Source organism: Dermacentor variabilis, chromosome 5 (assembly GCF_050947875.1).
Source record: "Dermacentor variabilis isolate Ectoservices chromosome 5, ASM5094787v1, whole genome shotgun sequence".
NCBI classification, from domain to species: Eukaryota; Metazoa; Arthropoda; class Arachnida; order Ixodida; family Ixodidae; genus Dermacentor; species Dermacentor variabilis.
In genome coordinates, this window is record NC_134572.1 from 111,581,473 (window position 1) to 111,593,969 (window position 12,497).

Sequence of the window (12,497 nt, forward strand, 5' to 3'; positions counted from 1 at the left end):
TCACATAAACAGCTGAAACTCCTGTTTATGAGCTCCAATATTTAAATGTGTCTCCGAATTTCGTCCAGCACATACCGTAGGGGCCGGCGCCTTTAACCTCACCGATCGACATGTAGCAAAAGGCTAGCGTAAAAAGTTTCCGTAGTGCAAAAACACCGAAGTGTCCCTTGTTCCATCTTTTTTTTTTCGTTTTTGCAGTCGGCACAGACCATGCTTTCCCGCGGACCGCGTTGACCTTCTTCAAAAAGTCCTGTAACTCCGGTAAGAAGTCAAATTTCCGTTTCAAGTGAACTCGCTCTGGTAGAGGTAGTAGAACCAGTAGATGAGGTTGAAGACGAAGAACACGAAGGGAAACATGATGCGACACACTTTGTCGACGTTCTGGGACCTCTTGAGGTTCTTCTGAAGTTCCATGTGCCCGCGTGTCTCGTACTTGTTGGCGCCTTCCTCACCGTCTTGCTTTTCACCACTTTTCCGGTTACGCTGCACAAGCGTAAAGGAAGGTAAACAAAAAGTAAAGAAATTGGTATTTTATTATCTTTTCTAAAAGAACGGAAACAAAATTCGCTAAGGCTGCTCATCCTACCTAAGGCGATAGAATAGGCTGATCTTTAATGGCCTAGCGTATATGGCCATCATGACTGCGATTAGGCTGAGCGTAGATGTAGCTGAAACAACAAAACGCCAAGCTGACAGAAAGGAATTCGTCGTTACAGCTTCACACGCGTTGCCCACGCTATTCATTTTGAGACCATCAGCTGACGTGAATGCAGTTTTATAATGACGTTCATGAATATAAATTCTACGCTCTTCCTCTTGTGACGACGCACGTTCACACGACATAGATCTAGTTAGACATATCTAACCTACTCAAAACGTTCAGCGTCCATTCCATTGACTTGAGATAGTTTTCGTATGAGTCTTAGAGATTAAACGACCTTCTCAACCTACATAAATTGCTTAAAAAGTAAAGAAAAGTTTAAGGAAAATATACGACATTTCCTTCGGAACATTTCACGAAGGTCTGCAGTTTCTCTTAAAAAAAGAGAAAAAACTGACGGTACCTTTGTGAATCTTGATTGCTGTAAGGGAGTAGACAAAGAAAAATATGTGACATGCGCCGTGCATGGTAAGCATCACGACTGACGTTGTATGCTCCTGGTACAATCCTCATTCATCCAGAAGAGAAAAAAAAGAAAATAAAAATAAAAAAACACCAAAAGAAGAACAAACAAATAAAGCGATGATGCTTGATTGAGGTTGGTGCCAGGAATAAAAAAAGCTTCGTAAACTGACAGCAAAAAACAGGAAGCGTCGTAGGGCAAGCGGTAATAGAAAACAAGCAATCCCAGCATTCCCAAACCAGCTACCACGGAAGAAGTACCAGGGAATGTGCGCAAGTTATGATGTAAGTGATCTTGAGAGCCATCACCAGCAGGATAAAAGTCAACACTTGCTTCATGCAGGTTTTACTAGCCGCTGAATATGCTGCTTTCCCATTGCGTCACCTTGTCTAGCGTATTATGTCTGTGTTCTAATCAAGGGCAAAAAAAAAGGACTAATGAAAATATACCGTATTGTTAAGGTCACGTTTGTAAAGCGCGAATAACCGTAAGTTCGTCGCAATAAAGGCCAAATTGTGCAGCAGTAAAGTTTTACTGCAGGTGACAAAAAGCTGTAATTAAGAGGCACTTCGCGTTAAAGGCTCCTCGTAAAGTTCTTCCACATGTGATGTCACCTCTTCGGAGGTCAGTTTTATGCCGAGCCCGAAATTTCCAGGACAGCCTCGCCGAAAACTCCTTCCTTAGCAAATTGTGCCTTCTCGCATTCGCTTCGGTCGCGCCTTAAGTTTTGTGGCGTGGTACGCGTTGCATGCTTTAACGAGCGGCCCAACTTGGGATATCGCCAGGCGAGGCGCTAAAGACCTGCTCTGCTAGCGCACACGCAATAATGCGGTCTGAGCATGAGAGTTCGACGTCACAGTCGACGAGCGAGCGCGTCATTGTGAACGGTCTGCGGACTTTTTTTTATGTCTGTAAACGGTTCAATCACTGCGTCAGTGGCCCCAAGAGTGGCACGTTTCCCTCTACTTTTGTCCGGGTCTGTACGCTTATAACACGAGTCACTAAAAACTGGCTCAACATCCTGTAATTCTAAGCGCCAAGTTGCGAGGCTAGAAAACCAAATTTTGCATAAATGTGTGCAGCGATATTCACATCGTCAACGAAGGACTCTCAAGATGAAACACACCACGAGTGCGTGAAATGCACACACGCATAATAAAATGAAAATCGCGAAAAAAAAACAGTGACGTTGACGTGTTGAATCGCGAAGCAAACGGGAAGTGACCAGTGGTGAGGAAGTGAACAAAGTGCTTGAACTGTGGCTAACCTCTTCGTCACTTGTTTCGACGTCCCAGGTTCGGTTCTTGCGAAGCTGAAGAAGCAACAATGGTTAACGCTTAAAACTTTACAGACAGAAGAAGTACTGGGACATTTTGTGCCTTTAAAGGGCCATTGCCTTAAGGTGCACATAATAGTGGTCGCACTATTATTGTTGAGCCACAAAAGCTACTCAGGATCAAGATTATAAAAATGAGAGCGCTAGATGACAAGGAAACAGTGAGATATGGATGAACTCAATGCGACGACAAAAAGAAAAGGAAGAAAAAAGAAAACGGTAAGGTGATGTAAACAAAGCGAACTGAGGGGCACTTACGCACATAGGCTGAACCTGAAATTAATTGAAAGAAATGAGTCCTTGAGTACTAGTTCATGTTGTAATAAAGTTATAAAGAGAAAGTGCTATTCCAGGCTTTACGATATCCGGAATTTTTGGTCCTTAGAGCCTATCTGTGGAGCCTTGAACTTAATACGGGCCAATCACATTGGGTAAAATCGAGGAATTTGAACGAATTCAGAATAGCGCTCTGGTAAATTCCCAGTATACTATAGGGTCAAGTGGCACACATAGATTCAATATTCACATTTCTGTGCGTATTTTCTGTTTAAAATAGGATCACGGTTTATGTCACCCAACGAGAAAAAAATGCAGAGCCATATACTGCTGAACAGCACAAATAAAACAAGTTCATTTGACAATTAGGTATTTTCAGATGCAGTCTAACAAAAGAACTCATTTTAAAAGCAAAAAGAAGAATAATGTACAGAGCTCGGCAGATTGTATTATAAAGTAGGGTACTCATGACGTTGATAGCGTTACTGTTAAGGCTAGTGAAAATTTGCTGTATATCTGACGTGGTGGCGAGTGCCTTTTGTACGCAACTGCATAAAATGCTCTCTCTTCCATTTACGCTGATCGCGAAAAGCGGGGATGCTAAGCACGTGCCTCACTTCCAAATCAGCATTACTGCATACTCATAAGTGAAGATATGGGAAAGGACTACGTTACACGAGTTGCGAAAACGGCAGCGTCAAAATAGACGAGGCACCGAGTTTATGCGTACATGTTTTTTTTTGTTTTGTTTTTTTGTCGCAGAGAGTTTCGTGGTCATTGCGCATTTCAACATGTCCTCGCGCTTAAGTCATGCACTTCGCACATTTCTCATTTCCATGCTTTTTGAGTGTTGTCTATCGGAATAACTTGTGATACTGTATATTCTTCTTGTAACACAGACCTCAATAAACAGTCACACACACACACACACACACACACACACACACACACACACACACACACACACACAGATATATATATATATATATATATATATATATATATATTACGCAAGCAGTTTTCTCTCTTCTTTCTTCGACTTTTACCAAGCGCCTAAATTGCAGCTTATAATGACCTTTTATCTAGTCTTCTTCTGAGCGAAAATTTTCATTTATGGGCTGCCTCTGTTTCTTTTTTTTCGTGCGAATGACTACAGTGCTGACGTAATGGCTTTTTTCGCTCGTGCAACTTAGATATTTTCGTTTCTTTTCTGTCATGAACTCTATATCCACGACGCTCTGCGCTAGTACTCGTCGTCCAAGCCTTGCCTCATCTTGGAACGCCGTTGCTCCCGCGTCGTCACCATCTTCGTTTTTCTTTAACGCGTTCTGACTCGTGCGCTGTGGAGGGAAAACCCGAAATTGTGCCCTCCGCAGAAGGGAGAAACTCATACTTCAGAGATTACCATGAATCACCTTCCAAGTCATTTCTCGACCTCGCTTGAAAAAAGAAATGATAGAAGACGTGGTAAGCTTGATAGCTGCTGCAGCTTGGAAGAACATGAACGTTTGAAGAGGGCTTTTAGAAACGAATTCAGGTCTCTGGTGTGGCGTTTTCGTACTCTACTAGCGATGCACGAGAGCGATACGCGAAAACGCGGAAGTCATAAAAAGTTGTTTGTCGAAACGATCGACACACATGCAAGGCTACGGGAATGGTTGGTTGACTTCGCTGTCAGCATGGAAAGGCTTATTCGCGTTAAGAATATCGCCATTTATATTCAAAATAGCCACTCTCACTGTTTCGGTTCGTCGCGCGTTCGAGCAGTTTGAATTAGTTCAACTAATGGTTTAGTAGTCCCACCGAGCGGAAGCCACAGTGGTGTAATCGAAGAATCATTATTCTTGGTACGCAAGCGAAACGCTTCATAGTATCGGAAGTTAGGCATGCAAAGGGGACTGGCATAGATAGTAAGATGGCGAACGGATCTTGTAAAATAGTTATAATTAAGTTCACAAGAAGTACGTGCACTCATTGCATTAAATTAGCGCTGAATTCGTTACTCATAGATATTCCTGGTAGCTGCAAAAGTAACATTGGTTGTCCTCTCGTGCGAAAGTTAACTTATACTGCACATTGCTATGCGTAAACGAAAAATATGCTGTAAATGAATGAAGAGCCATCATTTAGAATTTTTTATCTTTTTAACTCTTTAATTCCCGGTGATTTTTTGTAAGATCATGAATTAAGTATCTAAAAAAATGCACCAGTTAAATTAAGCTACTGTAATAGAAAAATCCGGCATATGTATAGCATACTTGCATATGCTCACAACGCTTGCGAGTGCTGCCACAGCTGTGATACCACAAAAAAATTACTATGAGGGCTTTTCGCAGATGTACGCACGACTTTGTGCTCTTCATAAATTCCATATAAAAAAGAAACTAATTTCGGATATTTACTTTTCCCATTACTTATTTGTACTCAGGCGAAAAGAACGGTGCCATATGGAGTACGTTAGGAAGAAGCACTCGGGGATATTGTGACAATGTCCGAAATTAAGATAACTACAATTGAATTCTCGCAATAGAACTTCACTCAGTTTAAGTCTGCAGTGCCTTTGGTACTTTATTTTATATATTTAGCCGAGGACGTTTTCCTAAAAAAAAGATATGAACTTTATCTGTAACTCATGGTCATTTGGGGCACTGGATTAAAGAAAGAAGGGAGAGGAAGTGATCTAGTTTGAGATGAATTGCGTCATGCAATAATCAGTAGTATTTTCATTTCAAGAAACAAAGGAAGCAGACAGGTTGAACTGGCCAGAGTTCCAGGCATCCCTTTTTAGGCTGCTGTGAAAAAATGCATCTTATTAAGTGTAGGAACGACTTTTGAACAAAGTAGCATGCTGAATATCCTTTGATATAAAAATCTAATAATACCCAAATGATCAACCTGTTGCTCCTGAAGAATGCTGTAATGTATTCAATGATGTGTTCTCATCACATGTTACCACAATGCCACGTGGATTACCGCTTGTATCCAATTCTGGTTTTTCGCCCATGGATCCAATCTCTATTGACTGGGTTGGTGTTAGCTGCCTAATTAACAATCCAAAAACGTCCTCCTCTGCCGGCCCAGACTGCCTGAACTCAAAAATTTTGAAGTGTACTAATGTATTTTCTGCTGTTATTTTGTCGCACATTTTCACTCAGTCATTATAGCAGTCTGTTCTTCCACACGACTGGTGCGTGGGAAAGGTGATTCCAGTTCATAAATCAGGTAACACACACTTACCCAGCAATTACAGGCCTATCTCACTAACAAGCATTTCATGTAAAATTCTTGAGCATATAATATATTCACATTTGGCTGAGTTTTTAGAATCAAACTCCTTTTTCAACCCCTGTCAACATGGTTTCCGTAAGTTCTTTTCCTGTGAAACACAGCTCTTAACATTTACTAACGATCTCTTTGCAATTTCTGATCTAGGTACCGACATTGACTGCGTATTTCTTGATTTTGCCAAAGCCTTTGACTCTGCGACCCATGATTTACTTCTGCTTAAGCTGTCACAACTTAACTTGGACGCTAATGTACTCGAGTGGATAAAAAACTTTCTTTCTAACAGGACGCAGTTTGTAAACACTAATAACTGTAATTCTCGGTTTTCTAACGTACCAGCAGGTGTTCCTCAAGGGTCAGTCCTGGGTCCACTTCTCTTTCTAATCTATATTAACGATCTTCCGAACTGCGTTCTTTCCTCTTCCATAACGCTTTTCGCGGATGACTGTGTTCTTTACCGTAAAATTACTAATCCTTCAGATTCCCAAGAGCTGCAGGACGACCTTAACCGCGTAATTGAGTGGTGTTCTAATTGGTGCATGCAACTAAATTCAAATAAATGCAAGGCCATGCGTATATCTCGTAACACTGCCACACACACCTACTTTATTAATGGTGCACCTGTGACGTCAGTTAGCTCTTACAAGTATCTCGGCCTTCACATATCAAATAACCTTTCTTGGCACTCGCATATTGTCTATGTTACTAAAAACGCTAATAGCATGCTTGGTTACTTACGCCGTAATTTTAGCTCTGACCCTTCTTCCCTGAAGCTAACTCTTTATAAAACTTTAGTTCGCTTCAAATTGGAGTATGCTTCAGCCATTTGGGATCCGACTCAGTCTTCATTAGTTTCTACTCTTGAAAGTATTCAAAACCGCAGTGCACGCTTTGTATTATCTAATTATTCTCGCTATGCAAGTATTTCTTCAATGAAATGAACTCTTGACTTACCTGATCTTTCGTCACGCCGCAAATCTTCCCGTCTCTCCCTTTTTCACAAAGTTTTTCACTTGAACCCCCTTTTAAAAGAGACCCTTCTTGCCCCCCCGTCTTATGTTTCTGCCCGCAAAGACCACAGCCTTAAAATCGGCGTGCCATTGTGCCGTACTAACCGGTACAGTGACTCATTCATCCCCAGGACAAGCACGGACTGGAATCGCCTTCCCGCCTCAATCGCACTCATCACCGACTCTACTAACTTCAAGACCGCCGTTCAGAATGCCTTTTGTTAGTATTTCTTGTTAATACCTTTTTGTTTGTATTTTTTACTGCATTACTTCTTGTTTTGACTCCACTCCTTTCTGTAACGCCTTCGGGCCTTGAAAGTACGCGAAATAAATAAATAAATAAATAAATAAATAAATAAATAAATAAATAAATAAATAAATGCTGCAAATATGTTTTCCGGAAAGATCACTCGGCATAGTACGATAATAACATGAAGGAAAAAAGTGGCCTGTTCTGCAAGAATATTGCCAGAAAAATGTAACGCCGTGTTTATTCTAACGCGGAAAGCTAATACACAGAGCAAAATATAACTCAAACGAAAATAGAAGACCATGCTAACAATGAGCAAGGAAAAGTGGTCCAGATCACAAAAGGAACACGGAAGAACATGCGAAGGAAAATTGCTTTCCCCGCAAGCAACACCTAGGGCATTCTATCGCTCTATAGGGCATTGACCCAATCATAATGCGAAAATGATCCAAGAAATTATGTAACGGCTAAAGTGGACTGCAATCGATTGTATTGTGTGTTTGAAGAATGTGTGTGATTACATAAACTGACGGTATTTTCGAAAAATAAAGTTAGTCGGAATGAATAAGAAAAAGGGACACCGATGGGCCCGATGTGTGTTAGTAACCACAATATGGCGCCAACATATAATGAAGTCCGGGAAATCATAGGGGCAATTATTCGTAATTTTAACTGAAGTGCAGAAAGGACAAGCTAAAGGGAAATGAAACTCTACAAAAAAAAAAAGAACAACTTGCCACCGGTAGGAGCCCAGCCCACAAACCCCGCATTACCACAGAAAAGTGTTTCCTCTTGTCCTTGTTTTATTCGCGTTGTTCAATCTCAGTTCTAAGTATTAACCAATTAGCCCTTATCACGATGTTACCGCATTACGCATGCGTTGCTCTTCCGATTCTGCTACAATCGGTACGCAATTGCTAGTGCATAATTAGTAGTACTAATATTGGTACGCAATGGGCCCTACCAACTGATGCAGTGCGCGAATGGTAGTGCAACATTACGCATGCGTTCCACTTCCAATTGTGCGTAGCACAATTGTACACTTGGTAGTGCAACGCACGCGTAATATGGAGGATGCATGTTTGGCTCCCACCGGCGGCAAGCTATTTTTTTTCATACACTTTTATTTTCCTTTAGCTTGTCATTTCTTGGCTTCATTTAAAGCTACTAATGATTTTCCCAATACTTTCCTTGGCTTCATTATCTCTTCACATGGGTGAAGTTAGTCGAAGGCGTTTACGCTATTACTTTTCGGTATCTGACTGTCATAATGCGCAGCAGTTAGAGTGCAAATTCCCAGTACTGAAAAATTTATGTGAAATGAACAAATAAGGAACCGATAAGCGTATTATTTTTAACTGACTGTGGTCTACTCCAGTCCGCTGTCAGTGGCACTTCGCTCCTCGAAGAGGCAGAACATGTGTCCAGTAACCTGCTGAACAACACTTGCAATGTTGCGAATTCGGTCTAAGTCATGGATGCAGGACCTCAGAGAGGTGCGATCTCCTAATTATAACGTATTTATCTCGCATTTACCGTTAAATCTACACTGAATATTTAAAATATATAATCATGAACGGAATCCCGCCAGCTAATGATGTTTGTCTTTCTTTTCAAAGCGTGATTTACCTTGTGAACATGTTTTACGAGGTGCAGCAAGCTTAATCGAGAAGCTGATTGCTTTATAAACGCTTCGGTCAGCGTTAACTTCCTTTCTTGGACTTGTCATTGTCACATGTAGATAAAAGGCGTGGAAGAAAAACGACAAAAATCTTGAGCGAGAGACCTTTGCTCGACAATGTCACACTCCTCGAGCCACCTTGTGGCCTCCATGTTGAAGTTAGAAATATTAATACGTTTATGAAGTGAACCGGATTCGTCCTGAAGAAGCTTAAAACTGGTAGAAAGATTCAAAGATGAAAAAATCGACAGGGCCTTGGAAAGAGCTCTAAGAGGCGTATATATCAACTGTATGTGGCATCACGACTTTGGCACGACAAGCATCGCAGCTGTTACTACTACCACTGCTAACAAGTAGGCAGGCAAATGGCAGCTTGATTGTGAAGTAACTTCATTTTGCTTGTCTCTTAAAGCAGCAACTACAGAACGTTTGCACTGTTCTCGCACAAATAAGCAATTGGAAACTTTATGTCAAGCTTGTTCTATTGTCTTGTCTTCGTGTTCCTTTTTATACTGAAGGCCCTTAGTAACGAAGGGGGGGTTCACATGTACGATTCAGTTCGGTGTTGGTTGGGCGACTTATCAAGAGAGTTACGCGAGGTTGAAGAACGTTTCAATAGGATATCTTTGTTTCAAACAAGGGTGATTTCTAAACAAAAGAATACCTAATATGCCGAAAGAAGAAAGGAACGATAAAAACGGCATAGCTACCGCCTATCAACGAACAGAAGGTCACCGAAAGCAGAAACTCACGTTGAAGATGTTGATGGACTTGCGAAACTCCTCGGGTCGTAGTTTGCTTCGGGACAGGTAATTGACTAGCGTGAACTCTAGCAGGGCTCCGAAGACCATGACGGAGCAGGCGCCTATCCAAACGTCGATGGCTTTAATGTATGACACGGGTGGGAGCTGGGTGCGCACACCGGACGCGACGGTGGTCATGGTGAGCAGCGTGGTGACTCCGAGGGTGACTCGCGCGGGCGTGGCGTCCACGTTGAGCCAGAAGGAGACCCAGGAGATCATGACGATCAGGAAAGTGGGCAGGTACGTCTGTATCAGGTGGTAGCCGTTCTGTCGCTCCAGGATGAACGTCGCGTTCAGGAAACTGAACACGCCTGCGCAGGGGAAGGCGAGCAGTCCGCGGACACGCCTGTTCTATAAAATAAAGGCTTCCAAATATTGCAGCAAAATTTTTGAAGGAACTCGTATGAGAGGCTATGGTGACTGGTTGCGAGGTTATGTCCATTTCACGTCACAGAAAAGAGTACCGTGGTTTGCTGATTTAAATACATTGTTCTTCAGAAGACGCCTTAGACTACGCTTACAAAACGAGCAAAAGAATTGGAGGTTAATTTACGTAAGGATGGCTCCATAGTCAGCCGGCTTTGAATATCCCTAGTAAGAGCACTAGGCTGCATGAAAACTAGAACATTTGGCGCCTTGGAACCGCTACTAGGTATCTTTCGTAAAAAGAAAATTCCAAATTTACCCATAGCCTAAATGATGAACAAAGCAGCACACTGCTTTTAATTTTCTGATATATTCTAGTGAAGATTCAGTGGAATTACTGCTGCATCGACTAGTATTTCACAGTGTAGAATCTAGTGTATGCGTGGCATGTAAGACCACGTCGATATTTAAGGCAAATAGCATCTTGTATTGTGAGAAAAGGTAAATGGTAGCCAGCGTTGTGCTTTAAATTGCATTTTGAATGGAGTCGGTAGGTTACTAAAGTATACTGGGAAAATGCTAAGCACGTGTTTGGTGAATAAAAAGAATGTACCAACCTGTGTCGATCGCCCGGTTGTAATGTCCGTAAGAGTTGTGGACCAGGTCGAACTCAGGGATTTCGATGGGGCGTTCAAGCACAATGGGGTCCGTGTCTTGCCACGAAATGGCTGTTTGCTCTATGGTCTGGGCGTCTGCAAGTTTAAGCGAGAACATGAGAGCAGTGGGGTGAATAACGAGACCTTCCACCACGGATACCTTTAATTGATTGCAAATTTTTGTATGTTGTGTTTCACATCCTACCTTATAGATATACTTTGTACTCGGGCAAAATAAGGCAGCCATAACCAACCATCTGCCTCCAATCAGTATAGTGTTTAAATTTTCTAGATACTAAAGGGGCCTCCGACAGGAACTCATGTATTAATGTCCAATTGCATGCAGCAGTGAGTGCTTTGAAGTGAACCTCATTTTGCTTGCTGCTCACTTTGTAAGCACATCCGAAGTCCACACAACTTTTTTGAATGTTGTTGCATGCGTGTTTTACACCATATTTTACATTCTGTTTATCTGTGTATAACGCCGCTTCAATACGCCCATGTACTCAAACTAGGTATTTCGCGTTGGAAACATTTGTCGCCGACTTTGTCAGAATATCTGATTGTCTAATGCATACAGCACCTCATAATCAGATCGTGGTTCTGGCACGTAAAACTTCATAAGTTATTTTAATTTTAATGAATACACAGAAATGACATGAAGAAATGAAAAGTTAAGAATGTGGATGCACACAAGCGCGCAATGGCGAGCATTTAGCTTTAGCGCGCTTCGCATGCGAAAGATCTGGGATCGTTCTCCACCTGCGGCAAGTTGTTTTTTTCATCCACTTTCGATTCCATTAATTTATTTATTTCAATTATACTCCTATGTTGCCCTTGGTGTCTTTGTTTGTTGGCTTCTTATGATTTGGGTTGACCTGGGCAGACAAATGTCATATACCTTAGCTCCCTTGCACATGGACCCCGCTGTTCCCTGCGTCGCCCACTCCTTCCATCAACGCTCCCTTAGGTTGAGCGTTCAACGCACCGAAAGGGTTTCTCATTCACACAGTGTGATCTACTCTAGCGAAACTAAAGTGTGCGAGGAATGGAGACGGCTGCTCACAGGGTCCAAGCAGAATGTGGCACTTCTGCGTGTCTAGGGGAAAGTGCTTGAAGGACATGAAGCAGGCGAGGCGCAGCGTGAGCCGCATGCTGAACAGCACCTCTCCGTCGGGCCCTAGCTTGACCAGCTTGTTTGGCACTGTCACGTAGTGGAAGCTGGCCTCCTTGACGTTGCGGAAGAACAGGTCGGGCTTCCAGATCTTGCTCATGATGTCCTCGCCGTTGATGGTCACCGGCGTGGTCACGCCGTACTTGGTCACGTTCAGCCGAAGGTCCTGCCATGACTGGCGCAGGTAGATGTCCATGCCGTACTCCTGCACGAATTGTCGCGACACACCAAGTCACGCGGGGTCATCTCCAGAGAACAGAAAACATTAGAGACACGCACGAGCATGTGCGCCCAAATTGCCCGCTCAATTTTCTCTCAGTGAGTTGTTTCTCTAAGCCTGTAACTTTGGCCTACTTTGACGACAAGGCGCGAATGGTAGCAATGTACATTTCCTTATCAGTTACTGTAAGCGTAACTCGCAAAATACGCAAAAGTATACGTTGATGCTTAACGGAAGCATAATACATTGATGTCCCTAGCTTCTTGCTTGCTAGCAGCTGCAGTACTTTTAAGCCATGTCAGCGTTGCCCCCGCCA

General features: G+C 42.5%; 1 protein-coding gene across 3 annotated transcripts in view; it reads right to left on the reverse strand.

Annotated features, from left to right (window-relative positions):
- The window catches only part of LOC142583056 (glycine receptor subunit alpha-2-like), a 208,713-nt gene continuing 196,216 nt past the window's right edge, over positions 1-12,497 (reverse strand). Inside the window, exons 5-10 of one of the 3 annotated variants that reach the window (XM_075693327.1) lie at positions 11,854-12,166; positions 10,749-10,883; positions 9,715-10,076; positions 2,392-2,436; positions 1,065-1,082; positions 1-483 (exon numbers count right to left, since the gene is read on the reverse strand). In XM_075693327.1, coding sequence (XP_075549442.1) covers positions 283-483; positions 1,065-1,082; positions 2,392-2,436; positions 9,715-10,076; positions 10,749-10,883; positions 11,854-12,166 — 1,074 coding nt within the window. In that variant the 3' untranslated portion in view covers positions 1-282. The remainder of the gene's footprint in view (positions 484-1,064; positions 1,083-2,391; positions 2,437-9,714; positions 10,077-10,748; positions 10,884-11,853; positions 12,167-12,497) is intronic. The other 2 variants (XM_075693328.1, XM_075693330.1) reach the window with 2 other exon arrangements.